We start from the raw sequence: 21,876 nt of genomic DNA, 5'->3' as shown, positions 1-21,876 counted from the left end.
TTGCAGGGTCCCGGCGTCACGTGATCCCCTTTTACGACCTTCTGACAAGCAAAGTCAATGGGGAAGCCGGATTCGTTTAATGACCGTGTCACTAATTTAACAACTGCAGTGGTCCGCTTAGCAACAGCGGCAAGAAAAGGTCTTCAAATGGGGCAAAACTCACTTCACAAATGTCTCGCTTAGCAACATAAATGTTCAACTGTGGTTGTTAAGCTGAGGACCAACTGTATTAGCTCCACTGCTGTATAGCGGAGGTCCAACTCCCGTTTGGTGTCGTTCTTGTTCTTTATTTATTAAAAATATTTTTAAACTGCCCTAAACTGTAAGTCTTTTGATGACTTACACAAGCAGATGCGGAGGAACAGCACAACAACAAAGATAAAAACCACACAAAGTAAGCGGCGAAAAAAATAAATAAATAGAGCAGTACAGGTTGCCCTCAACTTACCACCACAACTGAGCCCCAGTTTTCCGTTGTTAAGTGAGGCGGTTTTTAAACTTTGCCCCATTTTCTGACCTTTCTTGCCACAGTTGTCAACTGAATCAGTGCAGCTGAGAAGCAAGTAACACAGGGGCCTTCAAACTTGGCCCTTTGATGACTTGTGGACTTCAACTCCCAGAATCCCTCAGCCGGCGTGAGGGAACTATGACCCTTTGATGACTTGTGGACTTCAACTCCCAGAATCCCTCAGCCAGCGTGAGGGAACTGTGACCCTTTGATGACTCGTGGACTTCAACTCCCAGAATTCCTCAGCTAGCGTGAGGGAACTATGACCCTTTGATGACTTGTGGACTTCAACTCCCAGAATTCCTCAGCCAGCGTGAGGGAACTATGACCCTTTGATGACTTGTGGACTTCAACTCCCAGAATTCCTCAGCCAGCCTGAGGGAACTATCACCCTTTGATGACTTGTGGACTTCAACTCCCAGAATTCCTCAGCCAGCGTGAGGGAACTATGACCCTTTGATGACTTGTGGACTTCAACTCCCAGAATTCCTCAGCCAGCGTGAGGGAACTATGACCCTTTGATGACTTGTGGACTTCAACTCCCAGAATTCCTCAGCCAGGCAGTCCCTGGCTGAGGAATTCTGGGAGTTGAAGTCCACAAGTCATCAAAGGGCCAAATTTGAAGGCCCCTGGAATAACACAACTGTTGACTGAAACCAGCTTCTCCCGTTGACTTTGCTTGTCAGAAGTTCACAAAAGCGGATCAGGTGACACCCCCCCACCCGCCAGGACACTGCAACCGTCATAAGTACCTGCCAGTTGCCAAGCATTCAAATTTTGACCACGTGACCGCGGGGAATGCCGCCAGGGTAAAAAAAAAAAAACGGTCACGAGCCCCCTTTTTTAAACGCCGTTGTAGCTCCGAACGATCGTGAGTTGAGGACTGTCGGTCTTCAAGGCTCTTCTGGACTGTTTACTCTCTCAAGGTTTCCATCAGGCCAAGGAGGTTGGACTACTGCCATTACATCTCCTGAGGGGCTCTCCCCGTTACACAGTAACCCCCTCGTGGTCCTCTCACCCTCGTTTTCGTCCTTGAAGAGCTCCTCCGTGCCAAATTTGAGGATGTCGTCCAGCTCCTGTTTGGACATGCTCCCCGACTTGGAGCCCAGCCCGGGACGGACGACCAGGTGAGTCAGCATCATCTTGCGCTTGGCCACCTGGGTGATCCGTTCCTCCACCGAGGCCCGGGTGACGAAGCGGTAGATCATGACTTTGTTCGCCTGGCCGATACGGTGAGCCCTGCTGAAGGCCTAAAAGTGGGGTGGAGGGGGGGGGAGAGAGACGAGAGACGAAGGCGACTCAAATTAATTCATTTACGCCTGTCTTTGATTTGTTTTATACTTGCCTTTCTCGTTGTTTGTAAAGAACTCAAGATGGCGAACACCTCTACGCTTCCTTCCATCTCCTCTTCCCCCCCCCCACTTTGTGAGGCGGGTTGGGACAAGAGAGTGAAGGATCCTGAGGGAAAAAGCTCTGAGCTGATCGGCCAAGGATCTCCCTCAGGCCTGCGGGCTCTTCGTAACAGAGAGGGAGACTTGCCTGGATATCGTTGTGGGGATTCCAGTCGGAATCGAAGATGATCACGGTGTCGGCTGTGGCCAAATTGATGCCCAGGCCGCCCGCTCGCGTCGAGAGCAGGAAGCAGAACTGCTGGGCTCCGGGAGCTGGAAAAAAAAAGGAACGGTTGGGTGAGTGACGGAGAGGAGGAAAAATAAAAAAAAGGTGAAATGGTCGATATTCGGAATAAAGACGCGCGTCCATGAGCTGTACGACTGAGAATCTCCACGGACGTTTAGCTCTGCGCTTTGGGATGGACACCCTTCGAAGGGTGCCGGAGTGTGAACGGATTTCCAGAAAACACGGCAAACTACAGGAACCATCTGGGCTTCGGCTTGAGTTGCAGACTACACGGACTCATCCCCAACAAGGAAGGGACCCAGGGCAGAAAAACATCCGGCAGCCAAGAAGGCTCCACACCCATTTGCACCGCTCAGGTAACCCTGAGGACACAGGTAAACCTCCAAGTGGCCTCAAGAGCTCTCTAAAAAAATGCAAATTACCAGCTGTCTGCAAGGAATATAAATCCTTCCACTCCCCACCATTCACTCAGAACCTGAGGAAGCTTCTGGGATGAGAACCGAAACCTCTTCAAAGGAAAACAAAGAAAGTCCAGTTGCCTCCTGGAAAAAGCGCCTTTGGGACAACTGAGGACACAGGTAAACCTCCAAGTGGCCTCAAAGTCTCTCTAAAAGAAGGCAAATGACCAGCTGTCTGCAAGGAGTATAAATCCTTCCATTTTCCCACCCTCCGGTCAGAGCCAAAGAAGCTTCTGGGATGAGAAGTGAAACGTCTTCAAAGAAACAGAATAGAAGAATGACTTTGTCACTTTGAATGTACACTAATTGGCATACGTCAAAATGAAACCTCGTTGCATTCAGCTCTCAAAGGAGTCACCACCTCCAATAGACACTACATAAATATGAGAAAAATAAGTGAATGCAGAATTACGCATATACCCACCTATATTATAGGACACAGAGAAACAACACAGTCTAGTTTGGCTTATGCATACATGTGCATGGTGAGAAAAAGGAATCTTGCGAGTTTACCAGACAGATGGCGTAGGCAGCAAAGCTATTACAGAATTGGGTAGTCCCGCTATAAATACTTTGAAACCTCCTCCCGGAGGGGAGCAACAGGAACAGACCGTAAAGTGGGTGTTTGTGTGTGGGTCTCTAACAACGGTTTGAGCTCTAAGCACATAGCAATGCTTATAAACAGCGTCCTGAATACCAGGAAGTGAGCTTCCTATGATATTCTCAGCTCTCCTTACCACAATAATAATAATAATAATAATAATAATAATAATAATAATAATAATAATAATAATAATAATAATAATAATAATAATATAAAGTTGGAAGGGACCTTGATTGTCATCTAGTCCAACCCCCTGCTCAGGCAGGAAACCCTAGACCATTTCAGACAAAGGGCTGTCGAGTCTCTTCTTAAAAACTTCCAGTGTTGGAGCATTCACAAGTTCTGGAGGCAGGTTGTTCCACTGGTTAATTGTTCTAACTTTCAAGAAATTTCTCCTTAGTTCTAGGTTGCTTCTCTCCTTGATTAGTTTCCATCCATTGCTTCTTGTCCTACCTTCAGGTGCCTTGGAGAATAGCTTGACTCCCTCTTCTTTGGGGCAGCCCCTGAGATGTTGGAAGACTGCTCTCATGTCCCCCCTCGTCCTTCTCGTCGTTAAACTAGACATCCCCAATTCCAGCAACCGTTCCTTGTATGTTTTATCCTCCAGTCCCCTGATCCTCTTTGTTGCTCTTCTCTGCACTCTTTCTAGAGTCTCAACATCTTTTTTACATCATGGTGACCAAAGGATGCAGTGTTCCAAGTGTGGCCTTACCAAGGCGTTGTAAAGTGGTATTAATACTTCACCTGATCTTCATTCTATCCCTCTGTTAATGCAGCTTAGCACTGTGTTGGCTTTTTTGGCAGCTGCAGCACACGGCTGGCTCCTATTTAAGTGATCGTCCATTAGGACTCCAAGATCCCTCTCACAGTTGCTACTACTTAGCCAGATACCACCTATCCCATCCCTGTCCATTTGGTTTCTCTTGCCTAAATGGAGAACCTTACTTTTTTTCACCACTGAATTTCATTTTGTTAGATAGGGCCCTGGGTTCAAGTCTGTCCAGATCCTCCTGTATCTTGAGCCTATCTCCTGGAGGGTTGGCTATTCCTGCCAGCTTGGTGTCATCTGCAACTCTCCAGGTGGACTTTCTATCCGAGGCCCTGCCGCTGGCAAACCAGACAGTGATGCGGTTTGTTAAAATGCTTTCAACCGTGGCTCGGTTAAAAAGTGGCCAGGATGGGAGGAGAAAGACGTGCTCCCCTCATCCGACGCAAGAAATGCAGGCGCCGGTTTGCACGCTTCACTAAGGGTGACGTGTGGAGAGACCAAGTCAAATTGTGAGTTATCTGCTTCCCCCCCCCAGATACTTCATACTATTGTTGACCACCTCTACAGCTGCATCCTTGATACCGGGTGGCGTATGTCGATGCCTAACAAGGAAGTCCAGGTGCCTCCTGGGACAATATTCGGAACGCTGTCGGAAAATTCTGGCTGGCCACTGCTTGCTTGCTGCAGCAAACCAGGTCTAAAAAAGAGAGAGAAAACCCATCGTCCTGACTCCATACGGTCCACCTCGAGCGGCCTCCGTACTCACCGTTAAACCGGTCGATGGCTTCTTGCCGCAAGGCGCCGGTAATGCCACCGTCTATCCGTTCGTACTTGTAGCCCTCGTAGTCCAGGAAATCCTCGAGCAGGTCCAGCATTTTGGTCATCTGGAAAAGACACACACACACACATACACACACACACACACAGACACACACACACGGTCAGCAAGACTCAGTCAGAAGGCATGTTGAACACCCCCCACCCGGTCGTGAGAACGTGACACCCCCCTTTGCGTCTCAAGAAAAATGAAAGTACAATTAGGCCTCAGTTTACAAAAAAACCCCCAAAAAACTCGTTTGCCGACGGTTCAAACTTACATCAGAGCCATAAAATAATGCGACTTACGACCATTTTTCACACTTGCAACCGATGCGGGCAGCTTCCCCCTCCCACGTGGTCATGTGATCAAAATTCAGAGGTTTGGCAACTGACTTTTAATTTACTGACATGCGTGGCAACCTGGGTCACGCGATCCCCATTTGCGACCCATTTCCCAACCAGCTTCTGACAGCGAGCAAACTCGGCGTGGGAAGCTGGGCTGGCGTTAACAGCCACGGGATTCGCTTAACAACCGCATGATTCACTTAACAACGATGGCAAAAAAGACCGTAAAATTGGGCGACTTGCTTAACAGCCGTCTCGCTTAGTAACAAGACATCCTGGTCCCAATTGTGCTCGTTAAGATGATGGCTACCCGTGTCTCGTCTTTCAAAAAGCTTTTTTTTTATTCTCTAGCCGTGACTCCATAAGAGAGCTGGCCGGTTTTCGAGAAAACGTGCAACAATAGAATAACAGCGTTGGGAGGGACCTCAGAGGTCTTCTAGTCCAACCCCCTGCTCAAGCAGGTGACCCTCTGCCATTTCAAACCAATAGTTGTCCAATTTCTCCTTAAAAACCTCCAGCGATGGAGCGCCCACAACTTCTGGAGGCAAGTGGTTCCACTAGCACAATAACAGCGTTGGACCATGGAGGTCATCTAGTCCAACCCCCCCTGCTTGAGCAGGAGACCCTATATACATTCCAAAGAAATGCTTGTCCTATCTCTTCTTGAAAACTTCCAGTGTTGGAGCACCCACAACTTCTGGTGGCAAGCAGTTCCACCGGTTAATTGTCCTCACTGTTAGGAAGTTTCTCCTTAGTTCCAGGTTGCTTCTCTCCTTGACTAGTTTCCATTCAGTTTCTTCTCTTGTCTTCTGGTGCTTTGGACAATAGGTGGACCCCCTCCTCTTTTGGGGGTGCAGCCCCTCAACTATTGGAAGACTATCATGTCACCCCTAATCCTTCCCTTTGTTATGTTAGACATACCCACTTCCTGCAGCTGTTCTTCATGTTTCTGTCTCCAGGCTATCTGAAATACTACAGGTTTCCTGCCTGACCAGGGGGTTTGACTAGATGACCTCCAAGGTCCCTTTCAACTACTTCTTCTTCTTCTTCTTTTTCTTCTTCTTCTTCTTCTTCTTCTTCTTCTTCTTCTTCTTCTTCTTCTTCTTCTTCTTCTTCTTCTTCTTCTTCTTCTTCTTATTATTATTATTATTATTATTATTATTATTATTATTATTATTATTATTAATTATTATTATTATTATTATATCATCATTATCATTATTATTTTATAAAACTTTTATTCATAAAACATGAAACTCAGTCAACTGAAGACTCAAATTGACTGGCGCTGACGGGTTGCTGCCAGCATCCTAGGGATCAACCAGGTATCTCCTTAAAATGTAAGATGTTCCGAGTAGCCCAGTTTTTTTGTAGCTTTGCTGGAGTGATTGCAGGAAGCTGCAATTTCTTGATGTATTTTGCAAAGTTTTGGGACATGGTTCCCAGTGGCCCCGATGACAATGGGTATCACTGTTACGCGTTTCATCCATAATCACGCAGTTTCGATGGCCTCCAAGATCACTTCCATCATCGTCATCATCATCGTTATTATTATTAATGATCATCGCAGTCATCCAGATGTTCAGATTCGATTTGGCATTTCTGTCTACCTATCGAGTCCTTCCCAAGGACCTGGGATAGGCAGATGTGTATGTTTGAGGGTATTACAGATATCGTGGCAAGATGGAAGCAGTTCCTAGTAAGGCCAGTTCCTAGTAAGGGAGCACGAATGTGCTCGAGAGCAATTCAGAGTCACCCTGGCTAGACCCAAAGGGTTATTTTCTGACAAATTGCCCAACGCCGAGATTTTTCTGCAGCTCCCAACGGACTTGAAGCAGGAGAAAGAACCCGAAACGGCCCTCCTGTTATTTACGGTCCCGGCTGTTCTCCTAATAAGGCGACTCCGAAGGAGAGCTCCATTAGTAGAGCCGATAGCCTTTGACGGTTACAAAGTCTCGTTTCCCAGAGATAATGAACCTGACAGGGCCAGCGCACTCTTCCTGACAACCTCCCTCCCCGGACAAGCTCATCGCCTCGACCGAAGCCGCCCTTTAAAAAGCGAAAGGCAAAACTGTCAATGGGTCGGATTAATGAGTCTACCTTGAAAATACTCAGCAGATGGTGTAAAATAAAAAAAGGGGGGCGGTTTCCTTGCAGAGGTTTCGTGACCCAACTAGGTAACGTCATCAGTGCTAGGAGGAAGTAGGGTTGGAGGAGAAGCAGGAGGAGGAGGAGGAGGAGAAGAGGAAGGAGAAGGAAGAGGAGGCAGAGGAGGAGAGGAGGAGGAGGAGGAGGACTGTGGGGTCTTTGGTGCTCTCTGAGCTGGGTGGTCTTCTTGCCAACGTTTCGTGACCCAACTAGGGAACGTCATCAGTGCTAGGAGGAAGTAGGGTTGGAGGAGAAGCAGGAGGAGGAGAAGAGGAAGGAGAAGGAAGAGGAGGCAGAGGAGGAGGAGGAGGAGGACTGTGGGGTCCTTGGTGCTCTCTGAGCTGGGTGGTCTTCTTGCCAACGTTTCGTGACCCAACTAGGGAACGCCATCCGTGCAAGCAGGGAGTGGGGTTTGCTCTCTGTTTGTAATAGTGCCTTGTCAGTATTGTTAGGAGGGGTCTTGGCGGAGCCCTGAGGAACTCCCACCACTAACATCGACACGGACAGAGCAAGCCACTGGTATATAAAGAGAAAGCAAATACCTCTCTCTCCTAGCACTGATGACGTTGGGTCATGAAACGTCTCCAAGGAAACTGCCCAGCTCAGAGAGCACCAAGGACCCCACAGTCAGTCCGTCCTTCCTTCCTTCCTTCCTTCCTTCCTTCCTTCCTTCCTTCTTTCCTTCCTTCCTTCCCTTCCCTTCCCTTCCCTTCCCTTCTAGCACTGATGCGGTTCCCTAGTTGGGTCATGAAATGTCTTCAAGGAAACTGCCCAGCTCAGAGAGCACCAAGGACCCCTCAATTCTCCTCCTCCTCCTCCTCCTCTCACAAGTCTTCAAGAGGCTAAAACATATAGGGAACGGTTGCTGGAATTGGGTATGTCTCGTCTAATGAAGAGAAGGGTGAGGGGTGACATGATAGCAGCCTTCCAGTATCTCAGGGGCTGCCCCAAAGAAGAGGCAGTCAAGCTATTCTCCAAAGCCCCTGAAGGCAGGACAAGAAGCAACGGATGGAAACTCATCAAGGAGAGAAGCAACCTAGAACTAAGGAGAAACTTCCTGACAGTTAGAACAATTAACCAGTGGAACAACCTGCCTCCAGAAATGGTGAATGCTCCAACCCTGGAGGTTTTCAAGAAGAGACTGGACAGCCAATTGTTTGAAATGGTATAGGGTTTCCTGCCTGAGCAGGGGGTTGGACTAGATGACCTCCAAGATCCCTTCCAACTAGTACTACTACTACTATTCTTCTTATTATTATTATTTTTATTATTTTTATTATATTATTATTATTATTATTATTATTATTATTATTATTATTATTATTATTATTATTATTATTATTATTATTATTAATTTGCCAAGTTTGGAGACCCCAAGCTTAGCCATTCCCCGGACAATTTGGCCTCTAGACCCCTGATCATTTTCGCTGCTCTCCTCTGCCCTTCTTTCTAGGGCCTCGGCCTTCTACCGGGTCAGCGAGGGTGGGGTGATTTTTTTCTGGCAAGGGCTGTCACCCCCACCCCACCCCCAAAAGACCGCCGATTCCGCCACCCCCCCATCCCCGAGCCCCTTTTTACCTGGGAGAAGATGAGCACGCGGTGCCCCTGCTCCTTCAGCTTCCTCAGCATCTTCTGCAGGAGCATCAGTTTGCCCGAGGCCTTGATGAGGGCCCCCCCCTCGTAGGCGCCGCTGGGCAGCTTGGGAGACTCCTGCCAGGACCAGAAGACAGCGGTCAAACGCCGTGGCGGGGGGGGGGGGGAGAACGGACCACGGGCTCTTGGTTTGCGTTTTCGGAGAAGGAGGGAAAGGATCTGTCGTGCCGCCCCCCCCCCCCAGATTAAGCGAGGAGTCCTCGGTGCTCTCTGAGCTTTGGCGGTTTGCAGACGTTTCGTCACCCAACTAGGGAACCTCCTCGGTGCTGGAAGGGATTGCAGGGAGGAGGAGGAGGAGGAGGAGGAGGAGGAGAGGAGGAGGAGGAGGAGGCTGAGGAGGGAAGGAGGGGGACTGTGGGGTCCTTGGTGCTCTCTGAGCTGGGCGGTTTCCTGGCAGACATTTCATGGCCCAACTAGGCAACATCATCAGTGCTAGAAGGGAGTGTGCGAGGAGGAGGAGGAGGAGGAGGACAGGGGGAGGAGGAAAAGGAGAAGAAGAGGAGGAGGAGGAGGAGGAGGAGGAGGAGGAGGAGGAGGAGGGAGGAGAACTAATGGATCCTTGGTGTTCTCTGAGCTTGGTGGTTTCCTTGCAGACATTTCATGGCCCAACTAGGGAACATTATCAGGGCTAGAAGGGAGGGGAAGGAGGAGGAGGACAGGGGGAGGAGGAAAAGAAGAGGAGGAGGAGGAGGAGGAGGAGGAGGAGAAAAGGAGGAGGAAGAGGGAGGAGGTGGTGGTGGTGGTCGACAACTCTGGGGTCCTCGTGCTCTCTGAGCTTGGCGGTTTGCAAACGTTTCGTCACCGAACTAGGGAACCTCATCAGTGCTGGAAGGAAGCTGGTTTTGCTCTCTTGTTTATGTCCCAGTGTTGGTGGGAGCCTTCTTGGAAGGGTGTGTGTGTGTGGGGGGGTGTTGTTCCTTGATTGGGAACTACCCCAACCGTCTCTCAGGAGGACTCTGCCAGCAGTCAAGACCCAGCTAAGCAGAGATTAGCCCCACGACTGGTACCAGAGCAACGTTCAAGCAGTAAGCAATACCTTCAGCCAGGAAGCACCAATTCAGACCAACAATCCAAGAGGGAACAGCAGCCTGATCAGAGAACCACTGAGAAGACTTGACAGACTGAGCCACTGGTGCACAAACGGAGAGCAAAGCCCGCTCCCTTCTAGCGCTGCTGATGTTGCCTAGTTGGGTCATGAAACGTCTGCAAGGAAAGCCCCCAGCTCAGAGAGCACCAAGGACCCCACAGTCAGTCAGTCCTTCCTTCCTTCCTTTCCTTCTAGCACTGATGATGTTCCCTAGTTGGGTCATGAAACGTCTGCCAGGAAACCGCCTAGCTCAGAGAGCACCAAGGACCCCACAGTCCGTCCTTCCTTCCTTCCTTCCTTCCTTCCTTCCTTCCTTCCTTCCTTCCTTCCTTTCCTTCTAGCACTGATGAGGTTCCCTAGTTGGGTCATGAAACGTCTGCAAGGAAACAGCCAAGCTCAGAGAGCACCAAGGACCCCACAGTTTTCATTGTCCTCTTCCTCCTCCTCCTCCTCCTCCCTTCCAGCACCGACGATGTCACCTAGTTGGGTCACGAAGTGTCTGCCGGAAAGCCACCCAGCTCAGAGAGGACCCCAACGCTGAGCTACTACCAATATCCTCTTGCCTTCCTAGAAGATGAAGTGGAAATCTCCAAGCTTATCCGCCAGTTTTCTTTTGCCCATCCCGGGTAGGGCTATTAGCAAAAAGGCCACGATTCCTCTCCCCGGGGTGTGGGGCACTCCTGCCAAGCCAAGCAAACTGCCCTGATTTCCCACCCCCCCACCCCACCCCCGAGGTCCTCCCCTGGTACCCGCTGAGCCGGCCAACGCACCATGGCAGCCACGGGGAAGAGGTAGGGGTGATTGCAGCACTTCTTCAGGTCCATCATGATGTTGAGCAAGGAGACCTGGTTGCCGCCGCCACGCGAGTTCAGAGCCTCAAAGTTGCGAGTCAGGATGTATTTGTAATATTTCCTGAGTTGGGGGAAAAGTAGGGTTAGAGTTCAAAAAAAAAAAAAAACCAGGAAAAGGGGAAAAGCCTTGGAAGAGATGCTATCGTCCACTTTTCCCACAGAAGCAGGAGCCTGGGTGGAGCAGTGGGCTGAGGCCTCCTTAAGTAACACCAGCTGCCTGCAATTAGTGCAGGTTCGAGTCCCACCAGGCTCAAGGTTGACTCGGCCTTCCATCCTTCCCAGGTAGGTAAAATGAGGACCCAGATTGTTGGGGGCAATTAAGATGACTTTGTAATAATGCCGCTTGGGGGTGTGTGTGTGAAAGCCCTAACAAGCAGGCCTATACATAGAATGAAGGCTATTGCTAAGCACATTGATTTGTGCTTCTTAGATTGTAAGCCGCCTTGAGTCTTCGGAGAAGGGCGGGATATAAATGGGATTAAAATAAAATAAAATAAAATAAAAAATAACTTTCGGGGTGGGGTGGGGTGGGGGGAATCCCCACAGCTAGATTGTGACATTGTTCACCTAGTTCAGGGGCGTCAAACTCAATTTCATGGAGGGCCGCATCAGCATTGCGGTTGCCCTCAGGGGGCCGGGGTGGATATGGCCAGGGTGGGCGTGGCCTACTGGGTGGGCGTGGCTAGAGTGCGTATGGCCTACTGGGTGGGCGTGGCCAGCTCTACATCGTTTGCATCAAGGGTGCCTATGGGGGCCTGGGCAGGAGTGGGACAGATCTGGGGGTCTCTGGCGGGAGGAGGGTCTCTGGGCCAGGGCCAAGGCAGCGGGGGCCGTTCCCTCACTGTTTCCAGGATGGCTTCGCGGGCCGCACGAAACCACTTCGCGGGCCGGATCTGGCCCCCAGGCCTTGTGTTTGACATGTCTGACCTAGTTACTGAGTTGATCCACTTTGGGGGTTCATTCAGTATCCTCAACCCCAGCCACCGTATCACGCGACATGTAAATACAGCTGCTAGGTCCCTAGCTGGCTTGGTTAAATAGATTGTGTACACACCCACACGCACACGCACACACTCACTCTCACACACAGAGTGAGTTATGCCCAATGAATCCCTCTCCAAAAATAAATAAATAATAATCGGTCTTGCCAGAAGCTAATGTGTCGCATTTTTTTAGCATTTGAAGCCTGACTCAGCCGGTCCTGACGGCAAACCCGTGACACGCGTGTTGCAGGTGGCAACGCCACAGCGCTCTGGCTGACACGCGGGGCCTTTCGAGGCCTCCGAAAATCGTGGGAGCCTGCCCGCGCTCTTCTCACAGGCTCCACAGGCCGCAGGAGAGAAGGGTCCCTGTCACACAACTTCTAGGGGGGGGGGTGTCGAAGGAGAAAGGGAGAGCGAGGAGAGAGAGAGAGAGAAAGAAAAAGAGAGAGGGAGGGAGGAAGAGAGAAAGAAAAAGAGAGAAAGAGAAAGGGAGAGAGAAAAAGAGGGAGGGGGAGGGAGAGAGAGAAAGAAAAAGGGAGAGAAAAAGAGAGAGGGAGGGAGGAAGAGAAAAAGAGGGAGGGAAGGGGAGAGAGAGAGAAAAAGGGAGACAGAAAAAGAGAGGAAGGGAGAAAGAAAAAGAAAAAGAGGGAGGGAAGGGGACAGAGAAAGAGAGAGAGGAGAAAGAGATGGAAAGAAAAAGGGAAAGAAAAAGAGGGAGAAAGAGAAAAAGAGAAAGAGGGAGGGGGAGAGAGAGAAAGAGATGGAAAGAGAGAAAAAGAGAAAAAGAGAAAGGGCGGGGGGAGGGGGAGAGATGGAGCGAAAGAGAAAAAGGGAGAGAAAGAAAAAGAGAGAGGGAGGAAGAGAAAGAAAGAGAGAAAGAGAAAGGGAGAGAGAGAGAGAAAGAGAGAAAGAGAAAGGGAAAGAGAGCCAGTACAGTTCAGGGAAGCCCTTTTCTGCATTTCTGACGTGCCAAAGTCCAAAAGTTCCCCATCGCCTCTGCAGCTCAACCAACTCCTGCTCCTTTTGCACAAAACTTCACCGACACCTGGAAACTCACTCCCACCTTACTTCCAAAGACCCCCTGGGCCCTAAAAAAAAAGAAAAGAAAAAAGAAATCTCCAAAGGTCTTTGCTTTTTTTTCTCCTTCTAAAAAGCAACCGGGCCTTTCCTGTTTCTTTCTTTTTTCCCCCCTTCGAAAACGTTTCCCTTCTCCTCCGAGAAGCTTCTTCCTGCCTGGAAGTTCAGGAGCCTCCCGAGAGGAGAAGTGAAGAAACCTTTTAAAAGGAGAAAAACAAAAACAAAAACAGGCAAGTCCAACTGCCTTTTGAAAAGAAAAGGAAAGAAGAGAAAAGAAAAGAAGAAAAGAAAAGAAAAGAAAAGAAAAGAAAAAAGAAAAGAGAAAAGAAAAGAAAAGAAAAGAAAAGAAAAGAAAAGAAAAGAAAAGAAAAAAGAAAAAAGAAAAAAGAAAAAAGAAAAAAAAAGAAAAGAAAAGAAAAAAAAGAAAAAAGAAAAAAGAAAAAAGAAAAAAGAAAAAAGAAAAGGAAAGAAAAGAAGGAAAGGAAAGGAAAGGAAAGAAAAGAAAAGAAAAGAAAAGAAAGAAAAAAGAAAAGAGAAAAGAAAAGAAAAGAAAAAAGAAAAAAGAAAAAAAAGAAAAGAAAAGAAAAAAAGAAAAAAGAAAAAAGAAAAAAGAAAAAAGAAAAAAGAAAAAAGAAAAGGAAAGAAAAGAAGGAAAGGAAAGGAAAGGAAAGAAAAAAAAAGAAAAAAGAAAAAAGAAAAAAGAAAAAAGAAAAGAAAAGAAAAGAAAAGAAAAAAGAAAAAAGGAAAGGAAAGGAAAGGAATGGAAAGAAAAGAAAAGAAAAGAAAAGAAAAAGAAAAAGAAAAAAGAGAAAAGAGAAGAAAAAAGAAAAGAAAAAAAAGAAAAAAAAGAAAAAAAGAAAAAAAAAGAAAAAAAAGAAAAAAAAGAAAAAAGAAAAAAAAAAGAGGGACCTTTGGGACTTGAGGACGAAAGGGAAAAAAAGCCCCCCCAAAACCACGAATCCTCCCCCGAAAGGCCTTCGAGGCCGCTCCGCGCCCCCCTTCCCAAGTACTTCTGCATGGGGCTCAGCTCCACCCGGACGATCAGCTCCGTCTTGGCCGGCATGTTCTTGAAGACGTCGGCTTTCAGCCGTCGCAGCATGTGAGGACCCAGCAGATCGTGGAGCTTTTTGATTTGATCCTCCTTAGAGATGTCAGCAAATTCCTCCAAGAAGCCTTCCAGGTTGCTGGGCGGAGAGAGAGAGACACACACACACAGAGACACACAATCCTGGTTACGGGTGGAGAACTGGGGGGCAAAATGCCACACGGGCGAGTCCTCGACTTACGGCAGCTCATTTAGCGACTGCTCACAACGGGGCGCTGAAAACAAGGGAACTCCTGACTGTTTTTCACACACCGACGACCCTGCGGTCGCGGGATCAAAATTCAGACGGCTCGTATTTATGACGGTCGCAGCGTCCCGTGTGTGTGTGTGTGTGTGTGTGTGTGTGTGTGTGTGTGTGTGACCCCGCTTGGGCAAGCGAAGTTATTTTAACAACCGTCTTGCTAACTTAAAAGCGCTGCCACGGTTCAACTTAACAACCGTGGCAAAGAAAAAAAAATTCGTAAAATGCAGTAAACCTCGCCGAACCGACGTTTCGGTTAGCGACGTAAATTTCGGGCTCGTCGCTAGGAAGGCCGCCTGTGTAGCGGTTCCTCCTTGATTTACGACCCGCAATTGGGATCGCTTGGGTAAGCGAGGCGGTTGTTAAGCAAGTCGTGCTCTGAATTTTACCTTTTTTGTTTTGTTTTCGGGGTGTGTGTGTGTGTGTGTCAGGGTTTTTAAGCAAATTGCTGCAACGCCTCAATCTCCCAAGAGGAGAAGAAAAAAAAAAAAAAAGGATCTTCAGGACTATCAACATGAGAAGGCGAGTCGAAAGGAAAAACAAAATCAAAACACCAGAACGTTGGCAATACCCAGTCTGGCCAAGAGAGGGAGCCGTTTTGCCAGACACAAAGCAGAGAAACGACTTGTTGTAAGTTTTCCCAACTCCACCACCGCCTTGCATTGCTTGCACACATCCCAGGGTGACACAACCCAGGAGACGGCTCTTGCAGGTACGCTTCAGGGGTTGCAAAGGTATCCAGGTGGTTTTCTCGGCAAGAACGCCCCTGCATCCTCTGGGATAGAAGCCCCCAACCGCTGGGGCTCCACGGAACCGGTGGCTGAAGTCCACAAGTCTTAAAAGTTGCCAAGTTGGAAGACCACGGGGTTAGGTGGAAACTTCACTGTTTCCAAATTGATGGACTACTGCAGGGGTCTTCCAACGTGGCCCTTTGATGACTTGTGGACTTCCAACTCCCAGAATTCCTCAGCCAGCGTGAGGGAACTATGATCCTTTGATGACTTGTGGACTCCCAGAATTCCTCAGCCAGTGTGAAGGAACTATGACCCTTTGATGATTTGTGGACTTCAACTCCCAGAATTCCTCAGCCAGTGTGAAGGAACTATGACCCTTTGCTGACTTGCGGACTTCAACTCCCAGAATTCCTCAACCAGCGTGCCTGGCTGAGGAATTCTGGGAGCTGAAGTCCAGAAGCAGGGGTCTTCAAACTTGGCCTTTTTAAGACTTGCGGACTTCAACTCCCAGAATTCCTCAGCCAGTGTGAAGGAACTATGACCCTTTGATGACTTGTGGACTTCAACTCCCAGAATTCCTCAGCCAGTGTGAAGGAACTATGACCCTTTGATGACTTGTGGACTTCAACTCCCAGAATTCCTCAGCCAGTGTGAAGGAACTATGACCCTTTGATGACTTGCGGACTTCAACTCCCAGAATTCCTCAACCAGCGTGCCTGGCTGAGGAATTCTGGGAGCTGAAGTCCAGAAGCAGGGGTCTTCCAACTTGGCCTTTTTAAGACTTGCGGACTTCAACTCCCAGAATTCCTCAGCCAGCCAGGGTGGCTGAGGAATTCTGGGAGTTGAAGTCCACAAGTCATCAAAGGGCCACGTTGGAAGACCCCTGGACTAAATAAATAAATCCTCAAGGTAGATTTTTTTAAAAAACGGGGGAAATCAGCGGAGGAGCCAAGTGGCCCGCCGAAAAGAGCGCCAAGAGCGAACACTCCCGGGCCCATCGTCCACGACCGCCTTTGAAAGCCCCGGGGGAAGGAAGCGCGGCGTACTTGAACCTCTCCGGGGTGAGGAAGTTCAGCAGGTGGAAGAGCTCCTCCAGGTTGTTCTGCAAGGGGGTCCCCGTCAGCAGCAGCTTGTGGTCGATCTTGTAACCGTTGAGCACCCTGAAGAACTGAAATCGAGAGTGGGGGTGGGTGGGTGGGTGTATGGGGGGGAGGGGAGACGCTGAAGGCCCGGCGGTCATCTTTACCTCCTCCTCTTCCTCTCCCTCCCCTCCCCTCAGCCCGCCGCGAAGCCGCCACCCTCACCTTGGACTGGTTGTTCTTGAGCCGGTGGGCTTCGTCGACGACCAGGCAGGCCCACCGGATGGAGGCCAAGGCCGCCTGGTCAATGGTGACCAGCTCGTAGGAGGTCAGGAGGACGTGGAACTTCACCTGAGCTTCTCTCTGGGCAGAGGGACAGAGGGGGGGACACGGCGGTCAACAGCTCCGCTAGTCCGCAAGAGGTCAGACTTGGATTCCACAGGCCTTTCACACACACACACACACACACACACACACAAAAACACAACCCTCTTACTCAGTTGGGTCTAGGGGGAGTTAAGGCACCAGGCCAGAACGAGGGAATTTGCGCGTTCCGGTCCTGCTTTAGCCATGAAAGCCGGCTGGATGACTTTGGGCCGATCGCCAGGAGACGGGGAGTTGTAGTCCCGCCTTAGGCATGAAAGCAACTGGGTGACTTTGGGCCGATCGCCAGGAGACGGGGAGTTGTAGTCCCGCCTTAGGCATGAAAGCAACTGGGTGACTTTGGGCTGATCGCCAGGAGACGGGGAATTCTAGTCCCACCTTAGGCATAAAAGCCGGCTGGGTGACTTTGGGCCGATCGCCAGGAGACGGTGAGTTCTAGTCCTGCCTTAGGCATGAAAGCAACTAGGTGCCTTTGGGCCAATCACCAAGAGACGGGGAGTTCTAATCCGGCCTTAGACGTGAATGACAGCTGGGTGATATTAGGCCAATCACCAGGAGACGGGGAGTTCTAGTCCCATCTTAGGCATGAAAGCAACTGGATGACTTTGGGCCAATCCCCAGGAGATGGTGAGTTCTAGTCTCGCCTTAGCCATGAATGCCGGCTGGGTGACTTTGGGCCAATCGCCAGGAGACGGTGAGTTCTAGTCCTGCCTTAGGCATGAAAGCAACTAGGTGCCTTTGGGCCAATCACCAAGAGACGGGGAGTTCTAATCCGGCCTTAGACGTGAATGACAGCTGGGTGATATTAGGCCAATCACCAGGAGACGGGGAGTTCTAGTCCGGCCTTAGACGTGAATGACAGCTGGGTGATATTAGGCCAATCACCAGGAGACGGGGAGTTCTAGTCCCGCCTCCAGCTGGTTGACTTTGGGCCAGTCTCCCTCTCAGCCCCACCCGCCTCACGGGGTTGTTGTTGTTGTTATTGTTGTGGGTAAAACAGGAGGCGGAAGATGTGTTGGCTCTGCTCACGAGTCATTTGTAAAAAAAAATAAGGCAGGATGCAAATAAACCAACTTAAAACCAAACCCACCAACCCAGAATGAACTTAAAATGTCGACGGTCCCCTCGACAAGGGGAGGGGAGAGACAGAAGAGACAGAGGTGACCTTGATTGAGGGCTTATTTCCCTTAAGCCAGGTTGCCCAGGACTGCGGCCGGCCCGGAAAAAAATCAACACAAACCGATAGCCCTGCCTGGCTCTGTCGAACACACAGCCGCGTCTCTTGGGCAAAAGGGCCAAACCCGTGTGTGTGTGTGTGTGTGTGTGTGTGTGTGTGTGTGTGTGTGTGTGTAAAGAGGAGGAATAGAATAAAATAAAATAAATCTCCCTTTACTTACCTTCATTTTAAAGGCTTTCTTCCCGCCCTTCATGGCGTTGTCCTCGAAGGAAAACTCGTTCTCCCGGATGATGGAGCGGCTGTCCTTGTCTCCCGTGTAGGTCACCACGTAGAAATTGGGCGCCCACATCTGGAACTCCCGCTCCCAGTTGATGATGGTGGACAGGGGGGCGCTGACCAGGAAGGGACCCTTGGTGTGGCCCTGGGTGGGTGGGGAGGGGGGAAAAAAGGAGAACAGCGGATCGGGGATGAGCTGCAGCTGCTCCTCCGACTTGCAACAGAATAATAATAATAATAATAATAATAGTAATGATAATAATAATAATAATAATAATAATAATAATAATAATAATAATAATGATGATGATGTTGGAAGGGACCTTGGAGGTCATCTAGTCTGACCCCCCCCCCCGCTCAGGCAGGAAACCCTCTACCATTTCATCATCATCATCAAGTTGGAAGGGACCTTGGAGGTCATCTAGTCTGACCCCCCTGCTCAGGCAGGAAACCCTCTACCATTTCATCATCACCATCAAGTTGGAAGGGACCTTGGAGGTCATCTAGTCCAACCCCCCTGCTCAGGCAGGAAACCCTCTACCATTTCATCATCACCATCAAGTTGGAAGGGAGCTTGGAGGTCATCTAGTCCAACCCCCCTGCTCAGGCAGGAAACCCTCTACCATTTCATCATCACCATCAAGTTGGAAGGGACCTTGGAGGTCATCTAGTCCGACCCCCCTGCTCAGGCAGGAAACCCTCTACCATTTCATCATCACCATCAAGTTGGAAGGGAGCTTGGAGGTCATCTAGTCCGACCCCACTGCTCAGGCAGGAAACCCTCTACCATTTCATCATCACCATCAAGTTGGAAAGGACCTTGGAGGTCATCTAGTCCAACCCCCCCGCTCAGGCAGGAAACCCTAGACCACTGCAGACAAAGGGCCGTTCAGTCTCTTCTTAAAAACTTCTAGTGTTGGAGCATTCACCGCTTCTGGAGTTCATTTATTTATGACGGGATCGGGGGGGGGGAGGGAAGGGCTGGGTGACCCGTTTTTTACGCTTAATGACCGTCGGGGCGTCCCTGCAGCCATGGGATCAAAATTTAAGATGCTTAGGAATGGATTCGGATTTGCGACAGCTGCAGTGTCCCCAGGGTGTGTGTGTGTGTGCGTGCGTGCGTGAGACGTGGTCCCCTTCTGCCACCTTCTGACTGGCAAAGTAACGACCCGTGTTACTAACTTCACCGCTGCCGTGATTCCCTTAGCCAGTGTGGCAAGAAAAAGTCGTGAAAAGGGGGCGCAGGGCTCAGTCTAACAAACGTTTCGCTTAACGGCAGAAGTGTGTTGGCTCAATTGTGGTCGTAAGCCGAGAACACCTGTATTAACAACAACAACAAGAAGCAGAAGAGTTGGAATGGACCTTGGAGGTCATCTAGTCCAACCCCCTGCTCAGGCAGTAAACCCTAACCCATTTCAGACAAATGGCTGTCCAGTCTCTTCTTAAAAACTTCCAGTCTTGGAGAGGGGAGGGAAGGAAAGAGAAAGAGAGAGAGAGAGAGAGAGGGAGGGAGGGAGGGAGGGAGGGAGGGAGGGAGGGAGGGAAGGAAGGAAGGAAGGAAGGAAGGAAGAAAGGAAGGAAGGAAGGAAGAAAAAAAAGAATAATAGAATAACAGACTCGGAAGGGACCTTGGAGATCATCTGGTCTAACCTCCGGCTCAGACAGGTAACCCTATCCCGTTTCAAACAAATGACTGGCCAGCCTCTTCTTTAAAAAAAGCCTCCAGCGATGGAGCACCCACCACTTCCGGTGGCCCGCTGTTCCACTGGCCCACGGTTCTAACTCTCAGGACATTTCTCCTTAGTTCCAGCTTGTTTCTCTCCTGGGTTAACCATTTCCATCCGTTGCTCCTTCTCCTGCCTGGTGCCGCCGCGTCCGAGCAGGCGACGAGATAACATTTTCTAAAATCAAATAAAATTGCCCGCCACCCAGGGGACACCCCCCCCATGCGAGAGAAACGGGCGGGTTAAAAAGTTCTGAGAGATATCAAGCAATAAACTCGCCGGTCTATCATCAGGGAAGGCGACCACGTTTCCCCGCACACACACACACACCACCCACCCCGGCTGCCTCTGGGCCTGACTCGGCACCACGCAGCGATTCTCAGCCCGTTTCGCTTTCGGCTCCGGCCTAGGCCAAGACAGCTCCATTCATAAAAACAAAAAACCCCAAAATAAAAAAATTAAAACATAGCAGGACGCCAGAACGAGCCAGGTTTCTCCTTGCGGCTCTGCTGGGATCACTGACAGACTGCCAGCTGCGGCAGCTGTTCCCAGGCGGGAAGAGCAGCTGTTTTCGCGGATGGGCCCTCCTGCCCGCAGCGGACGCGCCCGCGACGAGGCTTCGCTCACAGCAGCGTCTGTGCCAGAAAGCGGGGGACAAACGTAACTCCCCCCCCGCAAAGATTTACAAACCAACATCAGGCTGGGGGGGGGGTAGGACGGGAGGAAACCCCGGTTGTGCGCAGCGACGCCACCGGGAGCCTCGTAAGGCAGCGCGCGTCCCCTCTGGGGAAAAGGAGATTCCTGGAGGCGCACACCGGCGCACACGCACACAAAAAGCGGGTGTGCAAATAGGTTTTGTTCCCCAGGGGTGTGTGTGTGTGTGTGTGTGAGGGGGGAGCCAAGGCTTTCTTGCTGCAAATGTCATTTTTTTCCTTGAGAGTCTCGTCTTGCTCTCTAGAGCGGGAGAGGAAAGAGGAAAGCAGCAAATCCCGTTTATCTCCGGCTCAAGCAGCAGCAGCTGGAGCCGTTAGAAGTTATCAGCTGCTGGGCTCCAGCAGAGATAAATCACACACACACACACACACACAACACACACACACGCACACACACACAGAGAGACACTGCTTTTCATCTTTGTAAAGAGCCTGCAGCTTGAGTGGTTCAGCCAAGTGTGCTGGCAAAGCTAAGACACACACACACACAACACCCCCCCTTGGAGGCTGTTCTGGCCAGGGAAGGCAAGTGGGGCGCAACACGGAGGCCTCTCCAGGTCTGGCCCAGGCAGAGAGGCAGAGTCGCGCGGGGAGAATTCGAACACGCGGCCAGTTGGCAGGGGCCAGGGAGTGGCGGGTGGGAACCGGGCATAATCGGGTCAGGAAAGAGAAAACCTCTTCCTGCGTAAGAGAAACGGCCGTGATGTGGAGGGGGGGAGCGAAAAGGGGGGGGGAATGAAAGACGAAAGGGCAGGGAATGGCACAAGCCGGACTCCCAATGGATTCCATGAACGAGCCTCTCAGTGTGTGTGTGTGTGTGAGAGAGAGAGAGAGAGACAGAGAGACAAGAAAGAAAGAAAGAAAGAAAGAAAGAAAGAAAGAAAGAAAGAAAGAAAGAAAGAAAGAAAGAAAGAAAGAAAGAAAGAAAGAAAGAAAGAAAGAAAGAAAGAGAGAGCAGGAAAGGGTGAAAGAGAGTGAATAAGGGAGAGAGAGTGGGAAAGGGAAAAAGAGAGAGAGCGAGTGGGAAAGGAAGAGAGAGAAAGAGAGAGAGAAAAAGAGAGAATAAGGGAGAGAAAGAGAGAGCGGTAAAGGAAGAAAGAGAGAGAAAGAGAGAGCAGGAAAGGAAGAAAGAGAGAGAAAGGGAGAGAAAAAAAGAGAGAGCGAGAATAAAGGAGAGAAAAAGAGAGCAGGAGAGGGAGAAAGAGAGAAAAAGAGAGAGAGAATAAGGGAGAGAAAGAGAAAGCGGGAAAGGAAGAGAGAGAAAAAGAGAGAGAGAAAGGGAGAGAAAGAGAGAAAAAGAGAGAGCGAGAATAAGGGAGAGAAAGAGAGTGGGAAAGGGAGAAAGAAAAAGAAAGAGAGAAAAAGAGAGAGAAAGGGAGAGAAAGAGAAAAAGAGAGAGAGAATAAGGGAGAGAAAGAGAGAGCGGTAAAGGAAGAAAGAGAGAGAAAAAGAGAGAGAAAGGGAGAGAGAGAGAAAAAGAGAGAGAGAGAAAGAGAGAGAAAG

At 49.8% G+C, this 21,876-nt stretch overlaps 1 protein-coding gene across 3 annotated transcripts in view; it reads right to left on the bottom strand.

Moving 5' to 3' along the window:
- Window positions 1-21,876, bottom strand: part of LOC308678524 (chromodomain-helicase-DNA-binding protein 3-like) — a 104,004-nt gene that overhangs the window by 30,572 nt on the left and 51,556 nt on the right. For all 3 annotated transcript variants that reach the window (XM_081345750.1, XM_081345749.1, XM_081345751.1), the window contains exons 15-23: window positions 17,881-18,081; window positions 16,325-16,462; window positions 16,067-16,188; window positions 13,951-14,124; window positions 10,800-10,941; window positions 8,868-8,999; window positions 4,744-4,861; window positions 2,048-2,172; window positions 1,527-1,758 (exon numbers count right to left, since the gene is read on the bottom strand). In XM_081345750.1, coding sequence (XP_081201876.1) covers window positions 1,527-1,758; window positions 2,048-2,172; window positions 4,744-4,861; window positions 8,868-8,999; window positions 10,800-10,941; window positions 13,951-14,124; window positions 16,067-16,188; window positions 16,325-16,462; window positions 17,881-18,081 — 1,384 coding nt within the window. The remainder of the gene's footprint in view (window positions 1-1,526; window positions 1,759-2,047; window positions 2,173-4,743; window positions 4,862-8,867; window positions 9,000-10,799; window positions 10,942-13,950; window positions 14,125-16,066; window positions 16,189-16,324; window positions 16,463-17,880; window positions 18,082-21,876) is intronic.

This window comes from Vipera berus (assembly GCF_964194415.1).
Source record: "Vipera berus genome assembly, chromosome: Z".
Lineage (NCBI taxonomy): Eukaryota > Metazoa > Chordata > Lepidosauria > Squamata > Viperidae > Vipera > Vipera berus.
This window is presented reverse-complemented; position numbering and strand designations above follow the sequence as displayed.